The sequence below is a fragment of the Mycteria americana genome, chromosome 1 (assembly GCF_035582795.1).
Source record: "Mycteria americana isolate JAX WOST 10 ecotype Jacksonville Zoo and Gardens chromosome 1, USCA_MyAme_1.0, whole genome shotgun sequence".
Classification (NCBI taxonomy): domain Eukaryota; kingdom Metazoa; phylum Chordata; class Aves; order Ciconiiformes; family Ciconiidae; genus Mycteria; species Mycteria americana.
This window is the reverse complement of record NC_134365.1, coordinates 150,757,420-150,771,225: the sequence shown is the minus strand read 5'-3', so window position 1 is coordinate 150,771,225 and position 13,806 is coordinate 150,757,420. Positions and strand designations below refer to the sequence as shown.

Below are 13,806 nucleotides of genomic sequence, written 5' to 3'. Positions count from 1 at the left end.
GTCTCTCTATGAACTCTGTTAGTGAGGAGTACTCTTAAGTTTTTAAAAGGATCCTTATCAGAAAGGAATTAAAAACAATTTTAGCCAAAAGCTTCATTTTAACTGCCTGGCTTGCTGACAGCAGCCTTTTCATTAACTCCTTGAAGACACTTTGGGAAAGGAACCTGGTTCTCTTCAATTAAAAAATGTAAGGAATTTTATAACGGATAATTTAATAATAATTTTATACTTCAATAAGAAACAAAATCCATTTCCAGGCCTTAGTTTTGAATTTGAATTTGCTTTGCAAAGTTGCACGCAAAAATAGATTGCTGTTGATTTGATATTATTATTCCTTAATTTTTTTTCAGCACCTTCTTATATTTAGCATATTAACCTAGTATTGTCTTTTTGTTCTCTTTTTCATGTGCTTTTTGTATTAATACACTTAACAACAACAATTAGCTGGTCTACTAGAGTAAGAGCCATTACGGAGGAAGACAAGAAACTTTCTCTTTTGCTTTTTTTACCTTTCCCACTCTAACCCCCAAATTTGTCGATAACTCTAGCCATGACCCCTGTGATTACAGAGCTTCTATTGTTTTTGTACAATGAGACACTAACAGCAATTGACCTGCACCAGAGACTATTTATCTCAAGATCATTAACCGCTCTACTAATTAGGGGAGAAATCTGTAACTGTATAATAAATTAAAAGAGCTTAACTCAAAATGTTCCACAGAAAACACTGCACAGCTTTAACTCTGCCATTGGCATCGGTTGAAGTTGCTATCCGTCTCACTTAAGTATTTACAAACTTCCACGGGATCCTCAGAAAAGTGCATGTTACACACAGAAAAGTGCCAGCTTTCCACATACAGTCAACTGTGGAAGACTAAACCTGGGAGATATCTGTAATTGCACCAGTTTAATCAAGGTTTGTTACGCAGACAAAAAAACACCCAGCAGTAATTTTAGTCTGGTTGCTAGAAAAAAATAAATAAAGTAGATGCTTTTGGGATCATGCCAGCAGATGTTCTGGTGGGGACAGGCTCGATGCACCGGTGCTGATGGTCCAGACAGGCTGTACAGCCCAGGGAGAGGGACCGGCAACTCTGGGCTCTGACCCCTCCCCGCCAGCATGGACATCTGAAAGAGGCCAGCTGGGCTGTGCCTGTCTCTCCACCGGGTGCCACCGCAGGGTGCCAGGGTGACTCCCTCTCTCGAGGTGCTGGGGGGCTGCAGCCAGGGGAGGGGACCTACGGCCCCTGTGTCTGTCGGGATGGTCTCCCATTTCAGATGTCATGGACAAAAAGGCGGTCACCTCAAAGACATTCTGTTCCTACAAGTTTCATGAAATCGGTAGCTGGGTAAAGAAAAAAGACCCTATTTATTTTTTAGCTTGGTTTCCTTTGAGCCTTTCATTCTGCCTACCTTCCAACTTCCATCCTTTTGGCCAATGCTAGAGACATGCAACAGAGTTGTGAGAGTCTCAAAAATACCAGGTTGCTGTGATTTCATGAAAGCTATAGCTGAGCAAAGGAGAGAGGGACCCGCTCGTTGCCCTCCTGCGGGGAAGGCTGGGTCCGTGCGCCAGCCTTGCAAGGCGCAGCCCCTGGGAAACCAGGTTTCATTAGTTTTGCAGCTCACTGAACAACTTGTTCGTTCTTTCTGTCTTCTGAATAACACCTGCGCAATCCCAAACGGATTATTAGTGCTAATTATTATTCAGTCATCAACATCCGCTGTGTTGTAGGGGATTTTATTACAATGAGGAAGGCAAACAAACAAATACTCTAATAGGGAGCACTTGGTCTAAAGTAAACCATGTACATTCAGGCGATACCTAGTACTGTGCTGTCTCTTCATTCAGGCAAGCAAGGCAGAAGCTAAAACCGCATTTCAGCGGAGACAAAACCATCGCAGCCTTTGCTCGAAATAAAACTAATCAAAGGTCAAGCAGATGGCGCCTGAGGCAGGAGCTAGCTGCTTGCTGCAGATGCAGTTGTGGCCACTTAAAATGTCCTGTCCTTCCCCCCCCCTGCCCCCAGCTGCTGCCCCATAGCCGAATGCTAGCCGCAAGGATGCCCATCAGAGTGCCGGGGCCCTGCGTGGCCAGGCTCAGCAAACGGCCTTTCAGCTCCTGCCATCAGTCACCTTCAGCTGAGGGCAACTGGCAGAAAGGCAGCAGGGAGCAACCTGTGCGGCTCCTCCTCGTTGGCTGGCAGCAAGGCGCCCGGCCGTGCTATTTCTAAAAGCGATGAGCTTGTGTTCTGCCACCAAACTGCTGCAAAACAGTCAACTAGGAAACCGAGGAAATGTGCATGGTGGGAACCACGTGTACCTGGGTTTCGTCCCTCACTCACTTAGCGCTGCAGGCCCCTTGTCTTTTAAATAATGGATTATCTTGCTGTAGACTGACATGTTTATTATTTTAAGGTGGGAAGTACAGAATTGTTTCATAATTTTCATAATAGTTTATGAAAATCAACCAAGTCTGTGAAGATTTGCTACTTTTCCCAGGTAGCAAATAGGGTGTGAGCCTCAGCAACCTGAGCTGCAACATCCTGGTGCTATTTCCCTGCTCCACATCAAGGGAAGCTCCATCCTGAGCTTCGCCAGGAGCATTGCTGTGACTTTGCTGCCAGTCGAGAAGAAGACTGCCAGAGGGCTGCCTGTGTTGGCAGACTCGAGTCAGCCCTCTTCCTTTCACCAAGATTTAGCCAGTCCAAAGAGGCTGAACCAGCGGCCATGAGACTGGATGGTGCTCCGATTTGGCGGAGAAGAAATGGAGCTGGCGTGCCAGTAAGAGCCTTTTACTGGGAAGGGGCGAGGCAGCAAGGCTCTCGGTAAACAACTGGAAAGCATCTCTTCACAAAGGGCTTTGATGGAGAAGAAAGGGAGGTAGAAAGACGTAAAACAAAGCACGCGCGAGTTTATAATAAATAAACTAATTATGTTTGGAAGTGCATTAATGAATAACGGAGAGAAATATCTGTAAAAGAAAATGAATGCTCACAGCAGATAATTGATACACTGTTTCTTTGCTGCCTGCTGGTGTGGAGTCGTGAAAAGAATATTAAATGTAGAAGATAAATGAGAATTTGTTATTTTAAAGCAGGGTTGCTCAGAACTTTATATGTTTCATATGCTACAGGAAGAAACTCTGGATGAAGGAGTACAGGGTACCAATAGTAGAAGCAGCCTTGGTCCAGAACTACTCTGTCATTTCTAAAATCGGAGAATGATGGGGTGTATCATCACAGCATGACCACAGGAGAGAAACAATGTGATGGGAACATGGTACTCAAATTTACTCCTTCAAAATCCCCTGCAAATGAAACGCTGAGTTGGCTTTTTGGGCCATCACCCGCTTTTGAGATATGGGTTAATGGATTTCACTGGAGGAATTTGTCTCCAGAGGCATCCTCACCATTACTGGCACACTCACAAAATGAGTTTTGTTGAACTTGCATGTCTTTTACTGCTGGTTAGTTCTGCATCAGCACAGCCAAACAGGTGTTTTTAGGAGGACAGGGTGTCTTTGTTAGTTTTGGGGTTTAATTCTCATTGTGACCTTGATTTTGATGAGACCTGATTCTGTAGAAGCAAAGTTGAAAACTCTTTTTCCATCTGTTTTTTGTCCTCCTGTGAAATAGATGTGTGTGTGCACCTGAACTTACATGACCTGGGCTTCTGCTCTGAATGCCTGTATGCGGATATATGTTTAAACACACAAGTGTACACTTCAGATTACTTTCCCACAATATTTTAAGCGTTTGAGAGCGGGTGGATTTGAGGATTTTAGCTACTAAAGAGGTAACCTAAAAGCCCCAAAAGAAGAAAATATCAGGAGATAGGCAAGTGACCTATTCCACTTCCAAATTTCCAACTAACCTGTGCCAGAGGTGCAGGCTGATTTTGCAGAGTTGCTTGAGGCACCAGCTGCTGTGGGAGAAGCTCACATGAAGGCTGAGAAGGCAAAGAAACCTGGGTTAACACAAACCAACCCAAAACTTTATTTGTAATTTTGGCTCCTTTAAATTTTAGGTTACTTGTAATGCCGTGGCTTCTGTGTAAGTTGTTTTTAATTGCTAAGCAGCGTACGTGGCACATGCTTTATACCGTCTGCCTATTTTGATGCATCTTTGTGAAGTTACCTGAAGAGCAGTAGGTTGACTGAGTCTATGCACAGATAAATCCTGCTGCACACTCGGTGTTCTTGGCAAGGGAGTGTTAGACTCTGCAATCAGCTTTGTTGGTGTAGCTGCAAGAAAAGTACCAGTGAGTTCTCACACGCTGGAAATCATCCCTGTTTGAAGTGGGAATTACAACGAGACCTGGCGAGAAATCATTACATCCTGGCTAAATTCCAGTGGGAGTCAAGGCTGTTCTTGTTGACTTCAATGGCAGTAAAATTAAACTGATAAGGAGGGCCTGGGCAAAGATAAAAGTAAATGAGACAGATTATGATTCTGTGCTCCAACGAATGGAGCAAAAGGACCCAAGAGCTGTTCTAAAACAGCTGGAACTCCCTTCATATGGGCCGAATAACTATAAATTTAGGTTAGCTCATTGGCTTTTCTTCCAGACCAGGGAGCAGAAGGAGTGTATAAGGTGCACCCAAGTCTTGGCTGGAGCATCCTGAATCTTGGCCAGAAGAGAATAACCCACAGGCTGTTATTACTCATGTAAGTCTAGAGGGGCCTTGTATTGCTTATACTGATGCTTTCAAATCTGAAGAGAGAAGTCCTCATTTTCGTAACAGATTGAAACAGCAGGCCTCATGGCTAGTCCTGCTACCCATTTTCCAGTGTATGGATGGTTGCACTAGAACCTTCCCTCTTGTACGTTACCATTTCAGGTTATGCACTTCATTGTCAGTGACAAACACATAGCATTGATACCTCATAAATAACTGTTAAATTAGCAGCTGTGGTATATAGGCACACATTCTGTAACTTGGCTAAATTAAAAATAATGCAGTAACCCAGGAATGCCACTCACATGCTGGGTCCGACTTGGGTGTGTGGGAAGATTTTGGTGAGCTCCTGGATGATACCGAGGGTGTCCGACTAGCGCTGAGGATTGAGGCACCAATATCAAGTGCATTAAAGTGCTGTTCAGGATCCAAGCTGGCGCCACTGTCCTAAAACGAACAAAAGAGGGAATAGCTATTGCATCTGTCAGGGTGAAAACATTTTGAAATGCATCTAGTAATGGTTGCATACCCAGTTCTTTGGCTGGCCTAAAATGACTTGAGCAGAACTAATCCCAGGTAGGCCAGCAGAAGACCTGGGCACAGGTGTCAATGTCCCTTCCAAATAGTGTCTAACTAATGCATTTTACAGAGAGCTGTCGCTGAATTGGAAATGAATAGCAAGCTACTGCCATAGTAATTTTGTGCCTTCAGATGTTTTTCTGAATCTTTCTTTTGCGTTCAGTTGGATGTGACAGCAACTGCAACCTCTCTGAGACACTCAGCCGTCCACCGAGGAGGAGCTTTTCTTTCTTCCCTCAGCAGATCGCTGAGATGTAGCCAAGAAGGCTGATTGCCAGAACATGTCCAAATGAATCTTTAAACTGTAGTACCTCACCAAGGAAAGGTGGAGATATGTCACATTGCCCCTGCCCATGTTCCACTTAATTTGTGGCTGTTACTCTTCTCCAGGTGTGTCCTTTCATGAGCTTATCCAATTTACTTTAAAATTATTCAAGTGAGCAATGAATTCTGCAGTTGGGGAAATCCACCCAGGAAGACAATGCTGGAGTCTTCACTGATGTTAACATAGGAACAAGTTGTGCTTACAACATATATGCATGAAAAAAGCTTTTCTCATTGTACCTTTAGTGCTGAGGACACAACCTCTGAGGACACTTCTTCCAAGCCCATCTCCTGTCTCCTCTCCACCCGAACATCTGCATAACTGAATGGAAAATATAATTCTATGTATCAACATGGTATTGTTATATTTCATAAAATGTGCTTTAAGCAACTGGAGGAACAAATTATTGTAACATTTTACAGATCAAATGAACAGCTGAAAAATCACTGAAGTCAAATGCTACTGAATAACATTTGAGAGACTGTTTTCATTTTCAGTTTTTGCTCTGTTCCTGTCTTCTTGAAGTCAAAAAGTATATTAAAGAAGTGTATATATAAAGGTCAAGTTCACATCCTCCAACCACTTTATAACTTCATTGGAAAGCTTCCACACATCTCTTTGAAAGCAACGTAAGGATTAGAGGAAGTGAATAGTTAAGAGATCTGTCTATTCCCTATTTTTGCACAAAATGGAAAAATGCAACAGTTAATCTGCCCCTGAACTCATGATTGACAAATCAAGCTTAGCATAAAGTAAGGTTTACTCTGATCATTTTTTTCTAATGAACATGTTTCCTTCAGAGAGTTCAGGCTTCATTTTTGTTACATAAAAGACATCATGTTTCTAAGAGAAAATGTTGGCAGTCATGAGGATGCCCTTATCTTACTGTCCTTTATGTCCCCGCCGGTTGATAGGAGTTTCCATACCTTACCACCATGTGTGTGCACACAATGAACTCTGGCTTGGAGTTCCACTGGTGGTAGGTGATATAGTAATGGGTCTGGAGCCAGATCCACTGCTGTCCTTTGGTCAGAAACCGATAGCAGCACGACTTCCCCTTGCCAAACTGCATCACTGTCAGCAGAAAATACACAAAGCTTGTAGCACAATTTCCGATGTGAAAATGACATGAAATGTGAAAAGAGTGACAAAAATATCTGTGGCCCCATCGATTCCCAAGGGAGGCAGGAGTCTAAGCACCTTGAGAGTGAGTGGTCCTGTCAGTTGCGTGACAGAGCAAATATCATAAAGATCAGCAGGCATCTTCTTCTGACACTTTGAACGGTACATTCCTACACAGTACAAACTTAACCTTAACAAAATTAACCTTAACTTTGGACACTAATCCATTAATGTCTGCTACAACTTAAACATAGATCTTACCCTGGTTTATGTGCTGATCACATACTGCTTAATTAGGCATCTGGGATTAATTTCTAAGAGTGATCATCTTAAGTTCTATAGCAGAAAAGTACAGGGTAAAAATGCTTGAGAAGATGAGTATTCTCTGCAGAATGAAGTGAGTATAGGAGATAACATTGTGCAAAGACAAAAATCATTTGAGACTGAAAGAAAATTCCCAGACTGACAAGAATTCAAAGTGCAGTAAACTGGTGTGTATTAAAGGTTTTAAAGATTCCCCAACAAAATTAATCTCTGCTTTTTCCCCCAGTGATTTCAAGGCATTCCCAAATATGCACATATTTAGCCTTTCTGTATTTTAATGTCAACATACAAAAACTAATGTTGACAGAATATTTTCAGGACCAGAGGTGGTAAGCTGGGATGTTCCAGCCAGTGCTGTAAACAAATATTTGAAAAGCATTGCCTCATTTTCTTTACTTAATGAAAGAGTTTTTCAATTAAATCTCAATAGATTATATTTAAATAACCACAGGTAATCCCAAATATACAGTGAACAACGTTAGGGTAAATAATCCGCCAGAATTTTAGAAAATAGAATCTCCTGTGAGATTGCTTGAACTATTCCTATATATTCTTTACTAGTAGAGCAGGTGTCTAATCTGGTGTATTTTATATATTCAGTGAGTCTCACTGACTGCTTCTGGGGATACAGAAGGTAAAATTGTATTTTTCAGAGCTTGATAAGTCTGGCCCAGATGCTGATCAGCTGCAGTGCCCCCAATCTGCTATAACTCCGCTAAGACATACAGGCATGAGGCAAGGGTCAAGCCTCACCTTCCAAGCTTAAACCAATTTTAGCTGAAACTACATTTCACTGAAAAGAAGTGTCCCGGTGACTCCACAGGGACCTGGGCTATGCAATACTTACAGTGTTCATGGCACCTTGCTAGCAGCTCTAGGTCATCTATATGGTAATAGTCGTAGCCAGAAGTACCCAGCACTTCAAAAGGCAAGTATCCTATAATCGGCGGTGCTCTGCGGTTAGGCACAATACGAGTGAATTCATAAACCACAAAAGAAACAGAATTCTGCAGGTTGACACGGGTATGTAAAAAGCCCAGATCTGCTCTTGCTCATCAGTGTACAGTCGTCCACCCCAGGGGACCAGATCCTGACTTCCCCCCGCCTTATGCCTGGGATGCCTGGCTGGGCACGGCACCTTCCCCCCCAGGACAACGCCATGAGAACCCCATCTGTCCAGGGAAAATGTGGTTGTGGGAAGCAACTCGGCTTCTCAGGGCCCTTCACACAACAACCTGCTGTGAGGGAGCCATTCCCTGGCTGTTCCTTGGTCAGGGGCTCTGCTGTGGCTCCCGCAGTCCCTGCACAGGGAAAAACACGTGGCGAGGTGATAGGAAGCCATCGTCTGCCGGGACTAGGGGGGTAGGAGGGGAGATCATCTGTGCCTCTTCCCTCCGTGTGTCTGCAGAGCTCGTCTGTGGTGTGCTGAGGCAGTTGCTTTGTACCTTTGCCAGCACGGTTGCCTCAGGCCAGCGCAGACTTTCCCTCCGTAACGTGGGAATTGCAGACACACAATCAATGGCAGGATTTGGAAAGAACGATTTCCACAGCTGTATAATAATTAGATGGTTTTGCCATGTGACAGACTTTGGTCCATTGATATTTTTAAAGCGAACAAGAACAAGCTAATCACAAATTCAGCCTGAGAATCAGAGTAGTTTTGTTTTAAAAGACTGATAAAAATAAATGCAGGGTAAAATAGTAAATATCACCTTTTGTAGGAATTTCAGTTGTTGCCCTCCTGTTTAGATGTGAAATGTAACACTGAGAGAATTGCACTTAGGAAAATAGCAGTAGACAAGCACCTAACACAACCAGGAGTGCTTTTCTTGTCACCAACCTATGGTCCAGGAATAAAAATTTCCACTCCAGACTGTGTCTTGATGTGAATTCCTCTAGAGGTTCTTCCACCAGGCACATCTCCTGTATGGCGAAGAAAACCAACTTACTGAGAGTTGCGGCTTCACTCCTCTGTTTTTGTTAGCTTTTGTTAGCTATAAATACACAGTGCATAAGAGGAGAAAACAGAGGATTCGCACGTTTTCTGGCAATTCCAGAGAGTGATCGATTGTATTTATCAATGCCAACATTTTTGCTGGAGTTGGGGAGAAGAACTTGTGATGCACACGGACTTAAGAGCCATGACTGTTCCTTGGGGTGCCAAAGTTTTTACGGCTTTGAAGCAGTGCCCGGGGTGTGAGAGCTGTGCTGCCCACAGCCCTGAGAAGCAATGCCCTTTCCCAGCATCCAGCCTGTGCTTGGTCCCACCTGGGTTTGCCACGTCTTTCCTTGCTCTCTGTGTTACTAAAGATACCCACCGCCCTTGCCCGGCCCTTTCGGACGTCTGCCCTCCGAGCTGTCTTTGAGAAAGGGGGACACTCGCCTTTCCACTCAATATCTGGGGGCACTAAGCGCTGCGGAGGGAGAAATGCCTTTTCAGGCAGGCAGGCGGTGCGGGGCCCATCAGGCGTCGGTTTTGCCTTGCATTTCACTCCCGCGGTGGCACCCTCGGCACCCGAGTGCCACGTGGGAAGAAGCTGGCCCTTAAGACTCACAGCAGCCCTTAGTTCTTGTGAGAACGACAATTAATAAGTGAATTACAGGAGGCAGGGCACAGGGCTGTCTGGGAGGCAGGACATCCTTGGCCCAGAGGGATGGAGATCAGGACGTTGGTGGTGGTGATTAGTTGTTGGGTGGAGGTGGGAAGGGGAGGAAGGATGGCACCGTGGTGCACACCTGTGCGTGGGCTGGGGCTGGCTGCGTGCCCCACAGCCGGCTCCCAGCCTGCTCGCAGCTCCCCTCTGCCAACCTCTCCTCTCCCAATGGCGGGTTGGCAACTCCAGCTCCACGAGCTGTCAACCTGGAGACCTCTGGATGGGACTTGCCAGCATCAGCACTCAGGATTTGGTGGCATCCAGGGTTACCGTGTCTCCCATGTCTCTCCTGCAGGAGTCACTGGTAAGGACAGCCTGACCGCTGTCCCCCAGTGCTGCTGTCCCCCTGCTCCGTGGTGCCACATCGCTCTGTGCAAGTGACACCCATTCATCGTCTCCTCTGCCACTTCTCTCTCTGCTGTCATTCTCAGGGAGAGAAGTCTTTCAGGCCACCAATGTTTTAAACCCTCTTGGGACCAGAGGAAAAGCTGAGGTGCGCTGCCATCAAGCATTTCTTTGATACATATCAATACTCTCAAAGCTGATAAAAGTTGCTGACTGTAAAGTGGCAAAAGGCTTCATGCATACCTTAATTCCTCTCTCCCCTCCTCCAGTTTACACCAAAATTCATGCTGATGCCAAGAACATACCCTAAAATTCAAGGTGCAACATGCAAACATTGCTGTGTGCAACCAAAATGCTGATTCTGCCTTGCTTAGCCAGTCAGATAAATATTTTTGCCTTCATTTTAGAGAAGAAAGTCAAGACCGGGAGTTAAATGAGTCACCCAGGTGAACTGAAGAGATCAGTGCTCAGGGTTTCCTGGTAGCTAACACCTTCTCCCCTCTAGCACTGGGCAGCTCATTGCCATGTGCAGCCCATTTAATTCCCTGTTTATTTTGAGATGTTAGCTACCCAAAGACAAGGGAATTTGCTTTCAGAGTTCCTGGAAAACCTTAACTCCAGCCTCTACTGCTAATATGATTACTGTGGTTAAGATTTATGGGAAGTGTCCTCACTTACTTACCCAGAAAGGACTCTACTTGCCTGCTGGGGCCATGAATCAGTTGAGAGTGCCCTGCAGGTCCAAGAGCAGTAATGGAGCCAAGCCAAGGGAGCAGTGATTTCATACCAGCTAGGTCTCAATTATACTTTTTAATCTCTTAACGTCTGAGGACAGGATGCTTGATGCAGTAGCTCACATTTGTTAATTAGGGAATGACAGTGCCAGGCACAAGATTGGGTGGTCTATCTTTATTTCCAGAAGCAACTATCTTACTACCAGGATTTGGGAGGAGGAAAACTAGCAGCAGTCACCTGAAGACACTGAGGGGCACAAATGAAATTGTTGGTGGCCATCTGTACACTGTTCTGTCACAGGAACAGAAAGCAGCAACGAAGAACCCAATTTCAAAGTGACTTTGCTATTCTTAATGCAATGAGGGTTGCCATTTCCCGTGCAAGGGGGGCAGAAGTGACACCGCTTCTGCAGATCCTGGCTCACACTGATAATCCTCTTCACTGGATTTTTGTGCATGAAATGTGATATCTGTAATCCATTCAATTAGCAAAATTAAGAACTTTGCATGTCACCCCATCTGAAAGTGTTTTGAGAAGTTCTGAAATGAATGGGATCCAGGGTACACACTTACCTTTAAAAACTGAGGCGTTGCCAAACGAACAGTCGCAACGAAGCAGACCTGCTTTCCCGGGGATGTTCTGTAAGCCCTTGGGACAGCCTCATCAAAGCCATTGCAAGTGGAGTTAGGCACTAGGTAGGGAAAAAACCAGGACCCAGAGTCATGCCTCATACAAGATTTGCTGTCCCTGAATATTTTGCACACTTGAAGCGTACTAATACTAATTTTATTCAGAGAAGTGCTCTAAAAGCTTTTAAAGCTGATATGCATATATTTAAATCCAAGTCAGTCATGTTAGACAGAAAGACATTAGAGCTTAACTTCAAGTATGAATCTTATAGGTTAATCCTGATAAAAATAAGGCCAAACCTTATTACAGAGCATAAACCAGCTTTCTGGAAAGAAACTCCACGCATCCCATTGCTCTTTTTCACCACTCACAAGAAAAAAATATATGTTGCAGCATGCCTAGCACGCTGACTTCCACAAGGCAGTGAAAAAAAGCATTGGCAAGGGAGGTAGCTGAAGAGAGTTCGTCAAGTCATCAGTGGCAAAACACTGGGGCCCACAGCCAGCTAGGCTTCATCGAGCTAGCAAGAGGCTGCTTGTGATTCTCAGCTGCTGAACTGCGCCTTCCCCTTCTTCATCTAAGGAGAACCATCCCCATTGTGCTCAAGTTCTCTATGTTTTAAAGAAGAGCAAAGAGGACCCCGTGTACGGCACTGGCTTCCAGAGCTGGGCATTTCTGGTGAGTCTGCAGATGGCCTGCTGTATTCTGAAACACTGGGCAGAAGGAAAAATTGGATGCGATGTGGCTACAGATTTTGTGTATGGTTTTTTATCTGTGTCTTTTATCGTGATTGCATGGCTCTTGTGTTGCTTTGAGGGCTCACTAGCACCTCCTGCCACAGAGATGTGTTGCCAAAAGAACGTGTTGCCTTCAGCCAGCCCACAGTCCCATGTTAGAATGACATAACGCAAATTCTTCATCCAAATTTGAGCTGTTTAGAGATGGTAATCCCACTCCCACAGCAGCGAAAGAAAACAGTGTGCTGAGCTGCAGTGGGCTGGCCCCATGGGCTCTTGCCCTGCCCGGCCGACTATCTCCCATGGGGGCAGAGAACGTCCCATCTAGCAGCCAGAGCGCCCCAATATGAGTTAATCTAATGCTAATAGGGATTAATGCTAATATGAAACTATCTTCCTTACTATTAGGCCCCTATATCCAACTTTAAGAAGTTTCCTACAATTTGTCTCTTCTGCACAGGACAAAGCAAGGATAACCATGTCCATTCCTGTGAAAATGAAGAGTTTTGTACTTATCTGGGGAGGAGATAGCTAGCAATTTTTATTCTGGTGTGCTTCTGCACTGGGCTTTAGTTCACTAGCATAAATTGTAGAGATGGAAGAAGTCTCAACTTATCACAAGTGCTTTTGGAACCCAGTTCAACCTGTTCAAAGCCTTAGAATGATGATACATAGCTGATAACAAGGATAACAGGATATGAGACAGAAAAATAAGTACTCTCAGGAGAATTCACACCTGTGATTAACTGGTTTAGGCCACTGTGTGCACAGTATATATTGCGCCAAAAAGGGGAAGAAAGATTCCTTATCTGAGAAGGCAATGCAGATGTGAACATCCACAGAGATTACAGCCCTCTCTTGCAGTTGAGTCTGGAGGGCATGGCTGGATGGATATTAAGATAAAAGATATGGGCAAAACTCTCCTCCTTTCACCAGCAAGGCACACTTGCTCTGGGGACTTCCCAGGAATATGTATTCCCGTTCTGCTCCTGGGGTTATGTGCATATATGAGGGCTTCTGTGGGATTATTAATACAAGAGGTGGAAAAAAAGAAGAAAGAGTTAGGAGCTACAGGAAACAGGAGAAGCCTGAGTAAAGAGTTACTGGTTCTTCTCTGATGTGATTATTTTGTGCAAGTCTGTCGATTTCTGTAGTCAGTCCTGTTTAAAAATTAATGGTTTTGCTATAAACCCACATTAAGGGCATTGTAAAAACTTAGTTCCAAGCTTGTAACGTAATATGTTGCCACATTTGACGTCAATGGGCCCGTTTCTCTCTGTAATAGCCAAGTTGAGTAGCAAATGTTTGCAGGCTGGGTGTTAAGATACAAAAATAAGATAAGCACATTTGGCCTCCGAAGTGCAGGTATGATAAGTTAACCTAGTTAGTGAACCCATGGGCTTGCAAATGACACCAGTTGCAGAAGAAAGTGGAGACCGAGTGGAGACCGAGTTGCACCAAAGAGAGTGGATGGCTTTTTTATGTCAGCTGTTTGATGTAAACAGCCATGAGCCTGAGAGATTCCCAGAAGAGAGCAGAATACATCCCTGAATGTGGCATTTACAAAATAGGATTATATTTCCAAGAGGTAAATGCAATACTAAAAGGGTAATAATTTTCGTTTAGGACAGCTACGTAGTAAATTTGGGATTTCATCACAACATTTGAGAATGT

General features: G+C 44.4%; 1 protein-coding gene across 10 annotated transcripts in view; it reads right to left on the bottom strand.

The window, feature by feature from the left end:
- NPAS2 (neuronal PAS domain protein 2) overlaps positions 1-13,806 on the bottom strand; it is a 106,582-nt gene that overhangs the window by 13,601 nt on the left and 79,175 nt on the right. For 9 of the 10 annotated variants that reach the window (XM_075524263.1, XM_075524257.1, XM_075524250.1 and 6 more), the window contains 8 exons: positions 11,338-11,456; positions 8,872-8,954; positions 7,879-7,985; positions 6,512-6,659; positions 5,825-5,906; positions 4,987-5,128; positions 4,140-4,246; positions 3,877-3,951 (listed from right to left, as the gene is read on the bottom strand). In XM_075524263.1, the coding sequence (XP_075380378.1) occupies positions 3,877-3,951; positions 4,140-4,246; positions 4,987-5,128; positions 5,825-5,906; positions 6,512-6,659; positions 7,879-7,985; positions 8,872-8,954; positions 11,338-11,456 (863 nt within the window). The remainder of the gene's footprint in view (positions 1-3,876; positions 3,952-4,139; positions 4,247-4,986; positions 5,129-5,824; positions 5,907-6,511; positions 6,660-7,878; positions 7,986-8,871; positions 8,955-11,337; positions 11,457-13,806) is intronic. The other variant, XM_075524273.1, reaches the window with a different exon arrangement.